We start from the raw sequence: 21,258 nt of genomic DNA on the forward strand, positions 1-21,258 counted from the left end.
TGGTCGGGCGGCGAGAGTGGCCTGCCCGCTGTGCTCGAAAATTTTCGGGCATGCCCGCCGCCCGAAAGTTCAGCACTCGACACCTACTCTAGCTCTAAATCCTATGCCTATAATCCCAAAGCTTATTAAATTAAAAATAAATATTTTTCATTAAATTTATTAAACATATACTTTATGATAATTGGTCTTGAGTGTTGAATAAGTCTGTATCGTATGGTACTTGTAAACAATACTAAAACGATTTAACTAAATAGCATAATTGAAAAATTGTTTAAAATCAAACTCTCGCTTAATAAGTCAATTTTTGTTTTTTTTTTCCACTTGACATGTTTGCAAAACTTCTTACTCATTTTCCATCCTCACGTTTTGACAAAGTCAAAGATAGATTAATGTAGCTTTTATGCCGAAATTCAAACAATAGCACAGCTACGTACACAAGAGAAAACATGCAATACCTGAACCATTTCGTTAACTTGTACGGTTTAACGATATTTGGAAGGCTCCGGGAAGAACAACCACTTTTTTTTTTGTTTATTATTATTATTATTATTATTATGACTATGGTCTGACTAAATAATTCTTCAGAAGACAAGTTATCGCACAATTGATTAATCAACTTTTGTAGGCGAATTGTTGAAAAAGAAAAGGTTTGTTAGAGAAAATCACAACCTCATGATTCGTTAATACTTTTGTATAAATTGCTATTGTTTCCACTATAACATCAAAGAAGCAAATTAATTAATCCATTAATTGTCTTGTCACTATTTCAAAACCTCTGGGTGGTTCTCTGGTTTTTGGAGTAACTAACAAGTAAGCGCATAATTTTGAATAAGAATTGATCAGAGAAATAATTTGCAGTACAACTCTAATATTCCAATATGTTCTATTGATTCATAGGCTGTACCATTCTTTCTATATTCTGCATGAAGCAGCAACTTCTTTTCATTCGGTAATTTATATATACAACACTTTTCCCTAACTTGTAGGAAAACCTAAATTAGAGATCAATATATATATATATATATATATATATATAACCTAATGATCAAGGGATTAACCTCAATGAAGCTTCTTCGATCACTCTGATTAATTTTACGTTTAAGATTTGGATTAAATATATTGTTGCCTGTAAGAGACTTTAAAGGAAGAAGAATGTTTCAACATGACTTGCAATTTAGAAATTTTCTGTAATATTAATTAATTTGACGTGGGGTGCACTCATTATCGACGAGGACCAAAAATATAACTCTAGCTAATCGAGCGCTTTCTTGTCCTTTTTCTTTAGCCAATATTGCTCAAATTAACCTCATCGTCACTTAATTTTTCACGAAAGCTTTTTACAGTTCATTGATTCAACCAGACGAGAGATCAGAAGCATGCATATTATGTGACTTGCAGCACAATTCTCGGTATTTAATTATGTGAAGTATTAACACAATATTATGTGAAGTATTTTCGGTATTTAATATTCATTAATATATTGATGAGCCAATGCACATGCATACATAAAGGAGGAAAATATGTGTCTATAAACGTTGACTGATTGTGTTGTGGGCAAGGAACGAATAAATAATTGATCATGCAATGCAGCAAAGGGACCGGAAGAACACAGTGAATAGAAGGAGGCTTAAAGATTACGATAAAAACCACGCTTCAATTTACTTCTTGTTTATCTATATATTATACAATTGAAAGAAATATGAACAGAGAAAAGCTCCACTTTAGACCAAATAAGGAATGAAACAAAACGTGGGGACAAATTTCATGTTTTCCGTACTCAACCATTTCCTGACTACCTAAAAACTTTGAAATCTCTCCGCAAGATAATCAGCTTTAGTCAAAGTAATTAATGTATTTCTTTGTAATTGAAAATTTGTTCATTCATTATTCTCAATTATTTATTTGTTAGGAGAAAATTCTTAAAATTGAAACCATTTTTATATCATATCGCCGGACCCTCCACATATTTGAGACGTACTTTTCTATCTATTTAAAAAAAAAAAAGCAATGTAAATTCCCGAAAAGGTATTGTTGAAAAGCAAATAAACCTTCATTGTTCCTTGGCATGATATGGGCAAAAATTATGACAAAATAAAACCTATCGAATCTTAATTAGTTTTGGCATACTCATACTTTAAGGTGTCTGGAATTATGGAGGTTTGATTATTTTGGATAGTTGCAGCGTAAATTAGCTAGGCTGCTATCACTTTTGATTTTACTTAATTCACGTTAATCTCTTAGCTTAGATTTTTAATATGGAAGTGTTTGAATACCATCTCTCAAAGTGGTATTCCCTTTTCTTTTTTTTGGAAAGTAATATATTCGAATATCAACTCTCTTTAAAAACAAAAAACAAAAAAATTAACTCTCATAAAAATTGGTCCTTTTCTAATTCACCCGTAGTTATGTGATTAAATTTTTTCATGGCCACAAGACAAGAAAATCCAATATAAGGGATTAATTCTAAAACTAATCCTTCGTGATTATTAGTATTCTCACTTTAACTCCTAATTTTTGCTTTTAGTTGCTTTACTACAATCATATGTTGTCAGAAATGATCACTATAGTTAAAAATAAAAAAATAAAAAAAAAAAACGAATGGAAAACGTTGTTTGGTAAAATTTCGCCCAATCTTTTATTTCATCTTCCTCTTACCCTCCATAGGTGCCGCTACTCCCTCTATTCTAAATCGCTAAACTTAATTCAGTAAGACCTTGGCCACCGTCGACCATGACGAGATCTTTAGTGCTAACCGTGACATCCTCTTCAGCCGTTTTTGTTTTCTTAAAATGAAAATATGTTATTTCTTCCGAAATTGAATTCCTTCCATGTGCTAGTTTTAGTTTCAAAAATAATGCTATTTATTATAATATCTCACGATTTTAACGTTCAAGATAACATTACACAGTAAAAGAAAACGGGTCCCATAAGATTAAAACAAGAGAAAGGTCTACTTTTTATCAGTTTGGGTTCTTAACACTATAATACTTTCACATATATATATATATATATATATTTTTTTTAAAAGTTAATGAGATTTTACTCGGTTTATGTGAAGAAAAAAGAGGAAAGAGAATAGGACTTAATCAATGTTTTAGGGACCTCAACTCAAATCTTTAGTCCTAACTACTATATGTTCACGAGACGCATTCATGCTGATGCGGTGGCGCCGAGTGATAGGTTAGGGAGAGTAAATAATGAATTGAAGCCTTGAACTAATCAATAACAGCTAGTTTTCCTTTTCACATTGGGCCAATATTAACATCATATAATTTGAAAGCGTCAAAAATTTTGACGTTAAGAAGAAACATTTGTCTATCCCTATATCATTGGAATTTACTTTGACGATTAGCTGGAATCTTCAAAAATTCATGTTTCCACGTTAGATTTGAGTGAAGAAATTAACAAAGATTACACTAATTCGTCCCCATACGTTTTATGTCTGATTTACATAAATAGGCTTTATTAATTGTTCATTTCAGGATACTTTAATCTATTGGAACGGATAACAAGATCAATCATTATATTTATTTGTGTGGGGTCGACTGTTAATCTTTTTTTTTCCTCCCTTTTTCTTGTGTCTTGACATATTTTAAGTGTTTTATGTCATGGGTAACCTCTTTTTTTTTTGTGAGGATGAAATTAATTAATAACTCATGTTAGTTTAAAAATCATTAATAATGTGTTGATATTATTCATATGACCGTATAATCTACTCTCTCTCACACTCTAGCTGAAAGAATTGTTCATTTCTCATCTCTAGATCTCAGTCAACGCATTTTCCTCGTGTCCAGTTATATATTTGAGTTATTAATCACCATAACTCGAAAGTAAGCAAAATCTGGTCATTTATTCTACTTAAGTTTTGTGATTCTTATGCGAATGTATAATAGGGCCACTCGAGCTAATTTTATACCTTTTTACAAGACAACAAAAGTAGATTGAAAAATATTTAGAGGCCTCTAGCACTGATCAAATAGATTATGAGGATGAATTGACATTTTTTTTTTTACAATTCTCAAAAGAATGATGCTCAATCAACTAGCAGAAAAAAAATTGTTTGGGCATCGGGAGGATTGGCTAAATTCATTCAATTCTCGAAATATATATGCATATATGCATATATATACATATATGCATATATATACATATATGCATATATACATATATGCATATATATATATATATGTGTGTGTGTGTGTGTGTGTGTGTGTGTGTGTATAGACACACATGTATATACTATAAGCGTAGCAGAGAAGAAGAGTTTTAGAAAAATGGCTACCTCAACTTTATTGATTATAAGAGTGCCTTATATACACACGATACTTGAGTTGTACAAAAGAGAAAGAATCATTCTCATAATACTGTCAACCTAAGAATAGAAAACAATAAATCAAAAAAATAATTTGTACAGCTAAATATATAATATGTACAACTAAGAAACTATTAACTTTGTTTCTTTCCTAATATGCCCCGTAATTGTGTCTTGATATATACGTGTACATAAATATTGAAAGAAACAAAAGGATATTTGGGATCTATGGACAAAAGTCCAACACATTAACGTATAGGATATTGATCATGCGTAATACCAGTGGCCAAACGACTTCCCCCGCAACGCACTTCGGTCAGCTTTCAAAAACCTTCTCTTTTCTCAGCTCCAAATTTGTTAATAATCACACATAGAATTAGAGCGCTTTATACCATCTGCTGGCTGGTTACCATCTGCTGACCAAAGCGATACTGGCTGGTTACCATCTGCTGTCGTGATACCAATCGTTAACCAAAGTGATACTGCCTGGTTACCAACATATTGGATACCAGCTGGTTACCAATTTAGTATTAAATATTATACCAACTAGTAACCAAAGATAAAAGATGTCAGTATCAGAGTAAATATCGGTGGCAACTAGTAATCAATATTTTGCCGATATATTGCCAAAAAACTGGTTTTGTAGTGGAAAAAAATTTCGACACCTCAAAAACTCCGAAATCTAAACCAAAATTTTGAAGAAATTTGCGACCATGCCAATAACCACCATGTAATAGTTGCGGACGGTCATAGGACCGTAACCAACGTGTACTAGTAACAGACGGTTACCAACCAATGACCAACGTCATACCGTTATATCTATAGACATGTAAAATACTATTTATCACAATAATAATTGTTCATACCTAGTGGATAAGTAATCTCTGGATGATCAAGTGTTAGAAAACCACCGATCCGGATACGGAAATGAAGGCTGCCGGAGCCGACAAATTATGCATCAATGATATCGGTATTGAAAAACTTTGAACCATTTCATCCTTACAAAGGGAAAAGTTGATCAAGAGATCATGGCCCACCATTTCTCACCCTCTGCATGCGATTATCCTATCCATTTTGTTAAATAATTGCATAGGCAGAAATGGCCTACAAAATGGCATTTAATCAATGCATCATGACAACTATATTTGAATAAGGGTTAATTATAAATAAAAAAAACCCCTCATATTTTCAACTTTTCTTTTTCACCAAATGAACTTTTTATTCAATAAAATGTAATTAGGAGAAAGAAGTAATTAACATTTTTACTGTAAAAATATTTGTAGTAATAATATAATTTACTAAGAACCCGTTTGACATTGTTTTTAGAAGCCTTTAAAAAAAAAAAAAAAAAAAAAAAGAAGTTACGTACAACAAGTCAAAGATGTTTTACTAAATCCTACTTTTATCCAACAGTTTCTAAAAATTGCTGCTCTATAGTAGAATTTGTTGAGAAACAGGTGAATGGTTGCTTTTACATTGCAGCTTCTAATGTCATTATCTAAATTCACTAAAGGAACCTTAACAATTAATTCTCAATCTATCGCTTCTATTTTTTCCATACCAAATTTAAAAAATATTTTTTTTATTAAAAATTGAAAAACTTTAATAAACATACTAGGAATAATTTTACTCAAATATTTTTAATAATTATCAAAATATTAAAAAAACAATAAATAAGAAATTTACTATTTATTTCATTGTTATAGTTTTTCTTTTTTTAGGATTTTGTTGCGATGTAATACTAACTATAAATGTTTGGGCTAAAGTATGTCTATTTCTATTTCAATCACTATTTATGTCTTTATAGTAATTTTATACATAATTAATCAAACACCTACATTTTTGTTAGCAGCTTTAAAAAATTTACCAAATACCTAAATATATACTTCTATCCCAAAAAATTTTAACTACAACACAGTTACATACACTAAAACTTTACAACAGCACACCAACACTAAACTGGTTCTAAGTAAATCATATATTTATTTTTAGTAAATAGACTATTTACCTAGTAAATATTTTTGCGCGATAATTTAAAGAGATCTTGTGCTTAGTGTTGGGATTGTTTAAATATAATATATAAGAATTTGTTAAGTTTTATCACATCTAAAAGCGCCTTGCATTCTCTGCATTTAAGAGATAGCCATTTCCAGCATGAAAGGCGCCGCGGTGCCAAGTTTGTGCAACACGGCGCTGGAATGGACACAATTTCTAGGAAGCAGGGCACTTTGGCACCGAGTTTGGGCGCTGGAATGGACAGAGAGTAGAGTGCCGGGGCGCTGAGTTTAGGCGCCGCGGCACTTGGGCTTGCACGGACAGTTTTTGGTTTTCCATAAACTAGCACTGCAGCGCCCGAGACTGGCGCCGCAGCGCCGTAACGATTAGACACGATTTTTAAAACTTGAATTGACACCAATTCAAATGGAAAAGGTGTATCTTCAAGTTTGATTGTGTCTATACGTATTGGTGTGATAAAAAACTATAAAAAGAACAAGAATTGCTGATAAATATGAGAAATAATTCTCTACAATTCTTCTCTCTTCTTGTTCAAAATTTCTAGAAATTCTAAGAGTTCTTGTGTTCTTAGTGTTGTTGTCATTTTGCTTGTGATTAGCAACTTGAAGGCTTGTCATATCCTGCAAGTGATTTGCCGAGAACCGGAAGCAATCTCTAACGAGAGGGGGCAAATTATGCTTTAAGAAAAGCGTACTTTCTACGTGTTTCAAGTCTCATTTCCCTCAAGATTTTCGACAATCTTAAAGCGTAATTTTGCAGCAATGGAGACCGAAACTACCGTTGCCACTATCAAATTGATGAACCAGGACTTGGTTAAATTGGATTGCTTTGATGGGAAGTAGAAAATCAATTGGGAAGGAAAATTAAAATTCTTAGGAGTGATAGAGGAGGTGAGTACTTTCCAAATGATTTTAATACATTTTGTGAAGAAAATGACATTATACATGAATGTTCTGCACCTGAACAAAATGGTTTAGCTGAGAGAAAAAATTGAATTTTTCTTGAGATGATTAATGCTATGATATTGCATTCTGAGTTGCCATTTAATTTGTGGGGTGAAGCCCTTCTTAGTGCATGTCATATTCTTAATAAAATTCCTTCTAAGAAAAATAAAACATCTCCATATGAGATATGGAGAGGAAGAAAACCCAATATAAGATATTTCAAAGTGTGGGGGTGTCTTGCTTATTAGAAGAACACCGATCCTAAAAGGACGAAACTAGGTCCTAGAGGGATTAGGTGTGCCTTTGTAGGTTATGCAGTAAATAGCTAGGCATATAGACTCTTGAACTTAGAGTCTAATGTGATAGTTTAATCAAGAGATGTAGAATTCTTTGAAGACTTGTTGGCGAATAGGACAAGTCTCAAAGTTCTACATATGAAGAATCTCGTGATGAGACATCTTCAAAGATCACTGAACATCCAATTGAGGCAAGAAAAAGCAAGAGAATCCGTAAAGAGAAAAGTTTGGGATCGGATGAGATTGATTCTCAACTTATTTCATTTTACTTAGTAAAAGGAAGTAGGAGCAATGTCATTAGAAAAATTCCTATAATATTACAAGTGGAGGATGATCCCAAAACTTTTAAGGAAGCGATGGCTTCTACGGATTCAGTTTTTGGAAGGATGCTATCAATGATGAAAAGAATTCAATAATGTCAAACCACACTTGGGAGCTTGTCGATTTACCACTAGGTTCCAAACCTATTGGTTGTAAATTGATGTTTAAGAGAAAGTATCATACCGATGGTACTTTAAACACTTTTAAGGCTAGATTGGTAGCCAAATGGTATCGACAAAAAGAAAGAATTGACTATTTTGATACACATGCACCTATAGCAAGAATAACGACTATTAGGATATTGTTTGCATTGGCATCAATTCATAGTCTATATGTTCATCAAATGGATGTCAAGATGGCATTCTTAAATGGTGATCTCGATAAGGAGGTCTATATGGAACAACCGAACGGTTTTGTTCTACCAGAAAATAAACATAAATTGTGTAAACTTGTAAAATCATTGTCTGGATTGAAACAAGCACCAAAACAATGGCATGAAAAGTTTGATTCAGCTATACTTTCAAATGGTTTTGTTGTTCATAATACTTTAGATAAATGCTTATATACAAAGGTGTGTAATAAGTATATTATCTTTGTATGTCTTTATGTTGATGATATGCTAATTGTGAGCAATGACATGAAAGGCGTAAAAGAAACAAATAGGTTTCTATCATCCACATTCATGATGAAAGATCTTGGTTAAGTGGATACAATACTAGGTCTCAAAGTTAGACTGAATAGTGGGGGTTACGCTCTAACCCAATCACATTATATTGAGAAAGTGTTGAAAAAGTTAAGTCACTTAAAGATAAAGGAAGCCAGTACTCTACTTGAACCTAGTGTAAAACTTTTTAAGAATGATGGAAGAGCAATGGCTGAACTTGTGTATGCAAGTGTTATTAGTTGTCTTATGTATGCAGTGCAGTGCATAAGACCTGATATAGCATTTGCTGTTAGTAAATTGAGTAGATTTACTAGCAATCTAAGTGTTGAATATTGGAAGGCCATTGGTAGAGTTTTAGGTTATCTATTGAAAACTAAAAACTTAGGTCTCCAATATTCAAAATTCCCTATTGTTCTAGAAGGATATACAGATGCAAGCTGGATATCAAGTATTGGAGATAACAAATCAACGACTGGTTAGGTGTTCATTTTGGGAGGAGGTGCTATTTCTTGGAAATCCAAGAAACAAATATGTATAACACACTTAACTATGGAGTTATAATTTGTTACGTTAGCAACAACTGGGAATGAAGCAGAGTGGTTAAGGGACCTATTGTTGGAGATTCCATTGACTATGAAGGATGTATCAGTGATATCAATACATTGTGATAGTGAAGCCACTTTAGCTCACGCATATAGCGAGATATACAATGGAAAGTCAAGACATATGAGTCTTAGACATGATTATGTAAGAAAATTAATCAAAGATGGAATAATTTCTCTTACATATGTGAAGTCCATTGAAAATTTGACAGATCCTTTTACTAAAGCTCTTTAAAGAGATTTAGTAAGGACGACGTCAAATGGGATGGGGCTAAAACTCATGGATTAAAATCCACTAATGATGGCAACCCAATCTAACATTACGAAATGAGTAATTTTAGATTCAATGGGTAATAACAAATCATTGATAAGTGGAGAGTTTCAGCACTAACCATTAAGCCCGAAAAAAAAATTTAGTGCTGGTTGTTACTGTGTGAGGGATGAGTTAAGATTAACTCTTAATGAAGTTCAGTTTTAAGAACAAGTATCTTAAAAGTAACAAAGATACTGGAAGAACTTCACCTATGTAAACATAGAGGTGGTGCCGTCTCAAAGAAGAGTTGGAGTTTCTCTTTGAAAAGTTTATGAATCAGGATTGCACAAGGCCATGAATAGTGCAAAGCGAGTGCTGTGTAGAATACTTGAACTCTAATGTATTTATGCGTGTGGATTCACCGGTATTATCATAAGGAATATCCGGTTCAAAGCCTTAGGCTACCTGGAATTCTGATACACATTTGTGAAACTTACACTAAGGTAAAATTCAAATCAAAAGATATTTTACTTTATGCATATATACAGTTTATGGATAAAATTCTTCAATATTATGTTTAAACAAGGGGGGATTGTTGAGATTGTTTAAATATAATATATAAGAATTTGTTAAGTTTTATCACATCTAAAAGCGCCTTGCATTCTCTGCATTTTAGAGATAGCCATTTCCAGCAGGAAGGGCGCCACGGCGCCAAGTTTGGGCGTCGTGGCGCTGGAATAGACATAATTTCCAGCAAGCAGGGCGCTTTAGCACCGAGTTTGGGCACCGCGGTGATGGAATGGACAGAGAGCAGAGCGCCGCGGTGCTCGGGCTTGCGCGAACAGTTTCTAGTTTTTCAAAAATTGGCGCTGCAGCGCCCGAGACTGGCACCGCAACGCCGTAACAATTAGACACAATTTTTGAAACTTGAATTGACACCAATTCAAATGGAAAAGGTGTCTCTTCAAGTTTGGTTGTATCTGTATGTATTAGTGTGATAAAAAAAACTATAAAAAGAACAAGAATTGCTTATAAATATGATAAATAATTCTCTACAATTCTTCTCTCTTCTTGTTAAAAATTTCTAGAAATTTTAAGAGTTCTTGTCTTCTTAGTGTTGTTGTTATTTTGCTTATGATTAACAACTTGAAGACTTATCATATCCTGCAAGCGATTTTCCGAGAACCCGTAACAATCTCTAATGAAAGGGGGCAAATTACGCTTTAAGAAAAGTGTACTTTTTACGTGTTTCAAGTCTTTTTTCCCTCAAGATTTTCAACACTTGGATGTCAAAAGGGAACTTCATATTGCATTAGGCATTTGATACTACAAACTGAAAGAGAGGGAAAAATAAAAAAAAACAGCCGCCATAAAGCATTTGATATGAACCGGAGGCGTTCGTAAGATTGAAGAACAAAAGTAAAATATACAACTACCACTCAACAGGCTGCATGTCTATACATATATTTTGTTGAGGAGGCGTATTAATTTAACCATAACAGAATTGTATGTACGGTACACAATGATACACTAAAAGATACGTATGTATATTGGTTACGTTTCATAACAGAATTGTATGTAGGGTACACAATGATACACTAAAAGATATGTATGTATATTGGTTACGTTTCATAACAGAATTGTATGTACGGTACACAACGATACACTAAAAGATACGTATGTATATTGGTAATGTACCATATAATATATATATATATATATGCAAAATAATTTGTTATGTGTCATTTTATTTAATATCTCTTTATTAAGTCTGGGGATCAATGTTATTTAGGCGGCGCTATAGTCTTCTATATAAAATTTGATAAGAGTGAACAACTTGTTTTTAACGATTTCTTTTGCAGACTGCTAGGCCTCATTGCCCATTTTGTTTTCTTTCTTTCTATCCTGTTTTTGTATTCATTTATTTATTTATTTCCGCCGAACATGAATTCCAACGAAGAAAGATTCCTTCCCATCTAAATATCTCAAAAATCTTAAGCTCATGTGTTCTTACGCATATTAATATTTGATTTGCAACACATGACATTATATGACTAGCTCCAACCTTTTTAGCCTCAAAATAATTATCCTACAAAAGATCAAGTTGATAGAATCTACACATCACTACCAGCCGATCCATGTTCAATAATACAGCTAACAAATTTGTCTTTGTGCTCTTCTTCATCCATAGTGTCACAAATTCCTCTCCCTCTAGTCTCTGGCAAACAAACGACAAACAAACCAAAACACCCTATTACTATCCCAAATACACCATACGACACAAACCCATCTGACCCTCTCCCGGCGGCTGCAAGAACCGGGCTGAACACTCCTCCAAACACGAGCGCTTGCCTCACCATCGCCACCGCCGAGTTTCGAACGCAAGTGGGGAACAACTCTATTGTGAAGATCAAAAGCATGTCGAAAGCGGTACAAGCGCTGAAAAACGACACTAGCTCGAATCCGATCTGTAGTCTTGTCCATATCTTTCCTCTCAACACAGACATTATGCTGCAAATTCCACTTAGACTAGTGAAGAACAGAAGCGAGCTTTTCCTGTTAAGATTCTCCACAAGAAAGAAAGTTACTAAGGAAGAAGGGAGTTCAGATAAGGCGTTGAAAGCAATACTCAAGTAGAGATTGAAATCCAAGTCTCCCAGAGCTAATGGCATGCCGTAATACACCATTCCAGTCCCGAATCCGATTGCCATTACGGCGGATAATCGCCGAAAAGCCCATTTCTTCTTCACCAGGATCTTGATTGCCGAGTAAAGATCCACGTTCCAAGTTTCCTCTTCGAAAGCCATGCTTGAGAAGCTCATGATAATGTTCTGGTTGTTGCTGATTTGTGCCATGTTTTTGACGGCGTCTTCTTTGCGTCCTCGGACGAAAAGCCATCTCGGAGACTCATAAACTAAGAAATAAACTGCCATGGAGTAGAAGATTGTGGGGACAGAAGTCCAAACATAGAGATTTCTCCACGAGGATTCTCTGTTTGCATAAGCCATGGCTGGTAATGAAAGAAACCCTAGCGTGAAGAACACAAACCCCATTACGCCGACCTGGCCACGCCACCGCCTCCCAACGAGCTCCGTCGAGAGGACTAGAGCACACGTCCCAATGGTGGCGCGGCCGAACCCTCCGACGAATCTAAGGGCGGAGTAAATCCAGATGTTGGTGGAGAAGACGGCGGTGAATAGAGTGGAGAGAGCCATGACGAGGCAGGAGACGAAGAGCATTGTCTTCCTACCGAGAGAGGAGTCGGCAAGCGTGGCGAGCAGAAGGCCTCCGATAAGACATCCAATGAAGAAGGCCGAGGCCGGAAGGCCGGTGACGAGTGAGCCGGAGCACTCGAGGGAAAATTCAGAAATGGTTGATTTCTGCTTCGGAAAGTCCCAGTCCCATGAGTCTCTTGAAAGTAGGCAGATATCGGAACTCGCCGAGTTACAAGATTCAGTGGTAGTTTTACAGTGCCATGATTTGGGCTCGGCATCAGTGAAGACAGAGATGAAAGTTTGTTGAGCGTCAAAGAACCAAGCGAAGGAGACGAGCATGGCTTGGAGGAATTGGGACCAGCTGAAGTCTCCGATGCATTTTTCGATCGTCGAATCAAGGGAAGGAAGGTGTTTCTCGAGCAGTGGAGGTTCGGAGTTGGATATTTGGGAGAGTAGAGGGGTTGAGTCTGCCTCTGCCATGTCGAAGAGAAGATAAGCTGGTGGTTTTTTTTTTTTTTTTCTTGGATTGATTTTATGGGAAGAGTTGGGTTGATACTTAGTTTGAATAAATAGGGTGTATTAATAGCACATGAAACTTTGTATTAGCGTATACTTATCTCACATGTTATTAGTTTATTTATAGACCATAGATTCGTTAATCTAGATCTGCTCATCCAGTTTTATTACTTGGGGGGCCATGTTACGTAATTAAACTTACTATATATCATATTGTTGTCCACTTGCAGCAATCGGTTACATAATGTAGTATTCCACGCTGCCAATTATCTACCATTGCAGTACAAGAAATATGGTTATTAGTACTACTAAAAGTCGTTGTAAAACAAAATCCGATGTCGTAGTAAATATTTTTTTTGTGCCGATAAGTCGTCGCAAATATTTTGCGGCAATTGATTCGTTGCAAAACTTTTTTTTTTGGACGATATGTCCTTGTCGCAATTGCATTTGTGACAACTGAGTCGCTGTAATTATTTCTTCGGTTAGATCGTGAAGATGACATGGCATTAATTATTTACAATGACAATTCACAAATTATGTCGTCGCAAATAATGGTGAATTAGCTAACGTGGCATTAAATATTTTGCGACCACATTTATCGTCGCAAATATTATTTTAATTTTTTACTTATTTTTTCTCATTTTAATAATTAATGTTGTATATTATTATATATTTAAACCCAATATTAAATATAATTCATAATATTATAATAATAAAAAAGAATTAATTAAAAGAAATATAAGTGATATAAAAATATAAATAAAATTAAATTGTACGAGTATTAATAAAATAAAAATATATAATAGAATGTAATTATAAAATGTATGAAAGTATAAATTATTACATTAATAAAAATCTACTCTCCTAAGTTAGTAGCGTTACTAGAATCATCATCGTTATCATTGGAAGGATTCGGAGGCGGAGCACCTGGACGGACATACGGCACGGGAGGAGTAACCGATAGGAACTGAATGTTAGGGTGCATTTGAGCCATCAAGTCCTGCATCCCCTCGATACAATCTGACTTGGAGCTGGGATAAGATATCCCTAAATTCATCGTAGTGCGTATCTTTTATAACCACTTCTGTCTCACCCAAGGTTTCATGATCATCATTAATCTCAACCACATCATTTAGCACTGCAAACATCTCGTTAACCAGTTCACTGACAACTGTAGCAGCACGTACTTCACCATGGTGAATCGATATGGTGTAACTTGTATCAAAACTCCATCGATATATGTGCGCTTTTACTATTTCTAGTTGTAGCATCTCATGATTTTTACACTTGATACACGAACAACTAATGCCCCCGGTTGAATTTGCATAATTCTTTCCAATCTCAATAAAAGCACACAAACCATCCCAGTACTCATTAGACAACCGGTTCCTTAAATATATCCAACTCTTTTCCATAGGCATCTCCACTATGAAGAATTTATGAAGTTTTATCAAATTTTATGAAAATTAATACAAATTATTTTGTAATAAGACTTTAACATTCTATTAACTATTTTATAATAGTTATTTTTAAAATTTTTAATTATTAATATAATAATAATTAAAACTTTTTTCATTAATTAAGTTTGTTAACATATTTTTTTCTTTCATTTATAACATTTTCTCAAATTGTTATAATACAATAAATAATTACTTTATTTACATTTTTTACATTTAATTTTCAACTTCATTTATTTTTTATTATTTATTATTTAATTATTAAACACATCACTATTTTTTACTTTTCTTTTAACTTCTTAACATTTTTTTCTAAATTTTTTTACCAACAACATAATCATCATCACACCAAAATTATCATACAAATTTCAATTCTACCACATTCAATTCCAATTCTAATTTACAATCTACCACATTCAATTCTAATTTACAATCTACCACATTCACAATTCCACCCCATTCAATTCTAATTCTAATTTACCATATTCACAATCTACCAACAACATCTAAATACATCCAAAACTACAAACCAAATTCAAAATCTAAAACAAAATAAAAAATTAATTTACAAAATACCAAAAATATTAACACACAAAATCTAAACCCACAAATACCGGGGGTTCGAAAATGGTAAGGTAACAGTGTTGGGAGGGCGACGGCGGTCGGAAAAGTGGGCGGCGACAGCGAGGTGAAAACACTGCTACTTTTGGGCATTTTCAAAAAAAATTTCTCCACAAATGAAAGATTTGAAGAGAGAATGATAGATTTTAGCTTTTTCAGAGTTTTGTGATGGTTTCTAGAGGTTTTAGACGGAGAGGGAGGGAGAAAACTGAGAGGGTCACAAGAAAAAATGGAGGAAAGAGTTATGCAATCGCGGTTATACAGGTAGCGTTTTGCGACGACATATTATCGTCGCAAAAAATGAAAAAAAGTCATCACAATTAATATCAAAACGACGTCGTTCTTCTTAGCCTCATTAATATTTATGAGCATATTCTTGGGGAATATACCAATATTCCTTATTTGTGATGACTTTTTAATATAGTCGTCGCAAATATTTTTCGGGAAACTGCTAAAATTTTCTGCCTTTTTTTCTTGAGAAATTAAGTTCGATCAATATTTGCGACAACAATTCATACTTGTCATCTCAAAAATTACTCGTGGATGGAGGAATTTTCTGGAACTCTTATTTGCGACGAGTTCACACATGTCGTCGCAAAAAATGAAGAATTTTGTGGAACTAATTTTCGGGTAACCGCCAAATTTTTCATTTTTTTTTGCCATGTCACTGCCAACTGTAACCCTAACTATTAGCAACAACATGTCGTCGCAATTAATATAGTCGTCGCAAATATTTTTCGGGAAACCACTAAAATTTTCCGCCTTTTTTTCTTGAGAAATTAAGTTCGATCAATATTTGCGACGACAATTCATACTTGTCGTCTCAAAAATTACTCGTGGACGGAGGAATTTTCTGGAACTCCAATTTGCGACGAGTTCACACATGACGTCGCAAAAAATGAAGAATTTTATGGAACTAATTTTCTGGTAATCGCCAAATTTTTCTTTTTTTTTTTTTGCCATGTCACAGCCAACTGTAACCCTAACTATTAGCAACAACATGTCGTCACAATTAATAGACAATTTGGCTTCAATCATGTTGGCGCCAATAAATTTTGGCGAAGACATGTCGTCACAAATACTATTCCCGAGTTTAACGACGACATGTTGTCATAAATATTTATATATTTGCGACAACAAGTCATCGCAAATATTAAATGCGACGAAATGTCATTTAAGATTTTTATTTCCTTTATTGTGACTACATGCATATAGTAATAATTAACGAGGGCAGTCCCAGCGCTGGAGCGCAGCCTGAAATATTCCTTTACTGATAAGGAGTCCTTACTTAAGCCATTACTTAACTCTTTGTGTGTGGTGTCGAACGACATAGGATTATTGTTGTACTACTTTGTGATCCAAATCTTGTCTATATTATTACTGAATATATATATATATATATATATTTATTTATTTATTTGGAAGAAAGACGATATATATATTTGTGGAAGAGAATAGACGATACTAGAAATAAGGGTTTACCGACTAGAGAAAAAATAAAATCAGATTTCGTCGGTAAAAGTATTTCTTGAAGCAAACAATTTTTGATCCGGAAACTTTGCTCTACGTGTCCTCGCTAAAATGTTTGAAGAGAAACTTTTCATGATTGAACCATACATAGAAGCCAATAATAAGCGTAGAAGTAGTGTTGTAAAATGAATGTGTATGTTGACACATGACAATTTTTACTCTTGCCTCTTAAAATCTCATGTGGTCGACAAGGAGATCTTTGTGCTCCTTAAAACAGCTTTGACATTGAAAGTGATAACTTAAAAAAGATTAGTAAGAAAATAGAATCGTTTATATAGCATGTGGTATGAGTTGGAACTGACATGCATATCGCATGCAATGTTTTATTATAGGGCCTAAGCAAGTGATTAGTAAAATTTGAATAACAAGTCGAATATTAGGGGAAAATAAAAAAATTTTCAATGACGTTATCTATAACTTTTATATCCTAAGCTTCTTTGGTTTTAGCTCATCGACAGTTCCTTAACGAATTTGCTATACCACATTGTTTCCAAGTGTCTCTGATCTAAGCACACATCGTCATAGATGGTTGAAATATAATCAAGAAAGCTTGATTTTACAGTAAATAGAAAATAAAAATGAAAAAACTTGATTATATACATTAATGCACGTACTACATGAGAAATTAAGTTGATATTATGCAATTAAGAATTCTGTCATAAAACATAATTTGTTAGCTATATATAGATATCATTTTCCGTGAAAGAGATAAGTAGTAATATTGTTTGGCCTAATTTAGTAAAAAACAGACAGTGATTTGTTTTTTTAGTTGACATTGGCCGTCTAATTATCAAATTTGGTAAGGCTATATGTAGCGGTATACATAACACATGATGGAACATGTTATTGCTAATTGGTTTAAAGGACCACAGATTCTAAGTCTACATGCGGACTGGTTTAGTGTATTCACTATTTTAATTATAAGGAAGGATTGTGATATTAAATTGTCGTCTTCTTGTCCACTTACCGCAGCATTTTAAATCATGCACTACCGGTGGGCAAAATAGCTGCGTGCCATCGAAAGCGACCAGTGACTATAATTTTGTGCCACCTCTCCCCCACCCCCACACACACACATACATGATACACGTGTGTATATACAATATATATTATAAATTTTGGATAAATATTTTTAAACACTATCCGTTCATCTACTCTCAAGATAAGGATAACTTACTCATTTAAATTGATAAAAGTAATAACCACAATTTTAGAAAAAAATAAAAAATAAAAAAAAATAAAAAATAAAAAAAAAAAAACTTAAAATGCGCTTTTTTTTATTTAAATTACTTGCAAATAGGGTCCCCAAACCTGTGGTATATTTCATGTCAAAAATAGTTAAAAATAAAAAAATTTAGATACCAATTTTCCAAAATTAAAGTTTGAGATACCAAAATGAGAAATGCTCATAACTCAAGAACTTACAATACTTATAACCCTTTTTCGATTTTTGTTATGAAGACAAATTCTTTGATTTCTCACTCTTTTATTTTTTTTCTATAACAAATCTTATTCGTTCTGCAAATCTTTTTTTTTTTTTTTTGGCAACGAACCTGCTTCCAAGTGGTAACATGAAATTCAACAGAAATATACTGGAATTTAAATGGAAATGGAACTGTAATCCACACAAAAATTTATTAAACACAACAACATCCTCATTACATAACCTTGAGTTAACATCCAAATAAAAACATTTACTTGTAGCATCTAATACCAAAAAGTAAGCAAGCAAGCATATAAGACGTCCTAAAAACAAATATATAATGGCCTACAATTAAATATTCCAAATACATACAGCCATGCATCATGAGCCCAAAATGTCACCAACTTGGGTGAGTTGAGTAGGAATATTTGTTGGCTCATCTACTTGATCAGCCGCGATGAATGGGCCTACCCAATGCATATTTGAATAAGGATTTTAAATTCCCATGAAAAAAAGATTCCTTCTCATCTAAATATCTCAATTTATATAAAATCTTTAGCGGTGATCTTACGTGCATTAGATTCCTCCTCATATTCCACACGTTATATGACAAGCGATAACTTTTTTTAGCCTCAAATTGAAGCTAACAAAGATCAAGTTGTTAGAATCCCACGATCACTAATACGACTAGCGTTAATTTTGTCTTTATTCTCTTCTTCATCCATAGTATCACAAATTGCTGTCCCTCTTGTCTCCGGTAAACAAACGACAAACAAACCAAAACACCCTATTACTATCCCAAACACAACATACGACACAAAACCATCTGACCTTCTCCCGGCGGCTGCAAGAACCGGGCTGAATACTCCTCCAAACACCAGCGCTTGCCTCAACATCGCCACCGCTGAGTTCCGAACGCAAGTGGGGAAAAACTCGATTGTGAAGATCATAAGCATTTCGGCAGCCGTACAAGCGCTGAAAAACGACAATAGCTCAAATCCAATCTGTAGCCTTGTAAATATCAACTTTCCTCTCAACACGGACATTACGCTGCAAATTCCGCTTAGACTAGTGAAGAATAGAAGCGAGCTTTTCCTGTTAACTTTCTCCACAAGAAAGAAAGTTACAAAGGAAGAAGGGAGTTCAGATAAGGCGTTGAAAACAACACTCAAGTAGAGATTGAAATCCAAGTCTCCCAGAGCTAATGGCATTCCGTAATACACCATTCCGATCCCGAAACCGATTGCCATTACCGTGGATAATCTCCGAAAAGCCCATTTTCTCTCTACCAAGATCTTGATTGCCGAGTAAAGATCCACGTTCCAAGTCTCTTGTTCGAAAGCCATATTGCTTGGGAAGCTCATAATAATATTTTGGTCGTTGCTGATTTGTGCCATGCTTTTCACGGCTTCTTCTTTGCGTCCTCGGACGAAAAGCCATCTCGGAGACTCACAAACTAAGAAATGAACCGCCAAAGAGTAGAAGATTGCAGGGATAGAAGTCCAAATGTAAAGATTTCTCCATGAAGAGCCTCTATTTGCATAAGCCATGGCTGGTAAGGACAGAAACCCTAGAGTGAAGAGCACGAACCCCATGACGCCGACCTGGCCCCGCAACCTCCTCCCGACGAGCTCCGTCGAGAGGACTAGAGCGCACGTCCCGATGGTGGCGCGGCCTAACCCTCCGATGAATCTAAGGGCGGAATAAATCCAGATGTTGGGGGAGAAGAAGGCGGTGAATAGAGCGGAGAGAGCCATGACGAGGCAGGAGAGGAGGAGCATTGTCTTTCTGCCGAGAGAGGAATCGGCAAGCGTGGCGAGGAGAAGGCCTCCGGTAAGACATCCAATGAAGAAGGCCGAGGCCGGAAGGCCAGTGACGAGTGAGCCGGAGCACTCGAGGGAAAAATCAGAAATGGTTGATGTCTGCTTTGGAGAATCCCAGTCCCATGAGTCCCTCGGCATTAGGCAGATATCGGAATCCGAAGAGTTACAAGACTCAGTAGTAGTTTTACAGTGCCATGATTTGGGCTCGGCGTCAGTGAAGACAGAGATGAAAGTTTGTTGAGCGTCAAAGAACCAAGCGAAGGAGACGAGCATGGCTTGGAGGAATTGGAACCAGCTGAAGTCTCCGATGCATTTTTCGATCGTTGAATCGAGGGAAGGAATGTGTTTCTCGAGCTGTGGAGGTTCGGAGAGAAAAGGGGCTGAGTCGTCCATGTCAAAGAGAAGATAAAGCTTAGTTTATTCTTTTTTGTTGCGGTGGTAAAAAAACTCAACAGAAATATAATCGTTTTGAAATGGAAATAGAACTGTAATCCACACAATAGCAACATATTCATTACATAACCTTGAGTTACATCCAAATAATAACATTTATTTGCAGCATCTAAAATCAAAAGTAATCAAGGAAGCATATATAAGACGTCCTCAAAACAATATAGTGGCCAAGAAATATGCCAAATATACAGCCATCATAAGCCCAAAATGTCACCAACTTGGGTGAGTTGAGTAGGAATGGTTGGCTCTTCTACTTCAGCAGCCTTGAATGGGTTTACCCAATCCATATTTGGATAAGGATTTTGAATTCCCACGAAAAAAGATATTTTCTCCTCTAAATATCTCAATGTATATAAAATCTAAGGGCTTTGATCTTACGTGCATTATATATTCCTCCTCATATTCCACTCACGACATTATCATATGACAAGAGATAACTTTTTTTAGCCTCAAATTAAAGCTACAAAGGTCAAGTTGTTAGAATCCACACGTGATTGCTAGCTATTAGCATATCCACGATCACAGGTTCAAATTAGGTGGCCGTTTGAATTAGAATTCAAATTTTGTGAAAAAAGAATTACTGTAATGCAACTTTTTAAAATTTTAATTTTTTAAGAGAAAATACTGTTTAAAATGATCCTCTGACCAAATAAGCAGTTGTTGGAATCCAAGATCAAGCTGCCATTTAATGTGACGACAACCTTTTTTGATTTTTTTTTTTTTTTTAAGGAATGTTTTTGGGTTTTGTTCTCTCTTTTCCTTCTCTTTTTTTCTTGCTTTTCTCTGTAGAGTTTTGTCCAGTATTTATATAT

At 34.7% G+C, this 21,258-nt stretch overlaps 2 protein-coding genes across 2 annotated transcripts; both read right to left on the reverse strand.

Moving 5' to 3' along the window:
• Positions 1–11,522: 11,522 nt before the first annotated feature.
• LOC21402181 (organic cation/carnitine transporter 3) lies at positions 11,523–13,103 on the reverse strand. The gene has a single exon (XM_010094173.1). It carries the CDS (start codon positions 13,101–13,103, stop codon positions 11,523–11,525), a length of 1,581 nt encoding a protein of 526 aa, XP_010092475.1.
• A 5,720-nt stretch (positions 13,104–18,823) lies between these two features.
• LOC21402182 (organic cation/carnitine transporter 3) lies at positions 18,824–20,434 on the reverse strand. Its single transcript, XM_010094174.2, has one exon. The coding sequence runs from the start codon at positions 20,384–20,386 to the stop codon at positions 18,824–18,826; it is 1,563 nt and encodes a 520-aa protein (XP_010092476.1). The 5' UTR covers positions 20,387–20,434.
• Positions 20,435–21,258: the final 824 nt, after the last annotated feature.

Source organism: Morus notabilis, unplaced genomic scaffold (assembly GCF_000414095.1).
Source record: "Morus notabilis unplaced genomic scaffold, ASM41409v2 Scaffold666, whole genome shotgun sequence".
In the NCBI taxonomy this organism is placed as follows: Eukaryota; Viridiplantae; Streptophyta; class Magnoliopsida; order Rosales; family Moraceae; genus Morus; species Morus notabilis.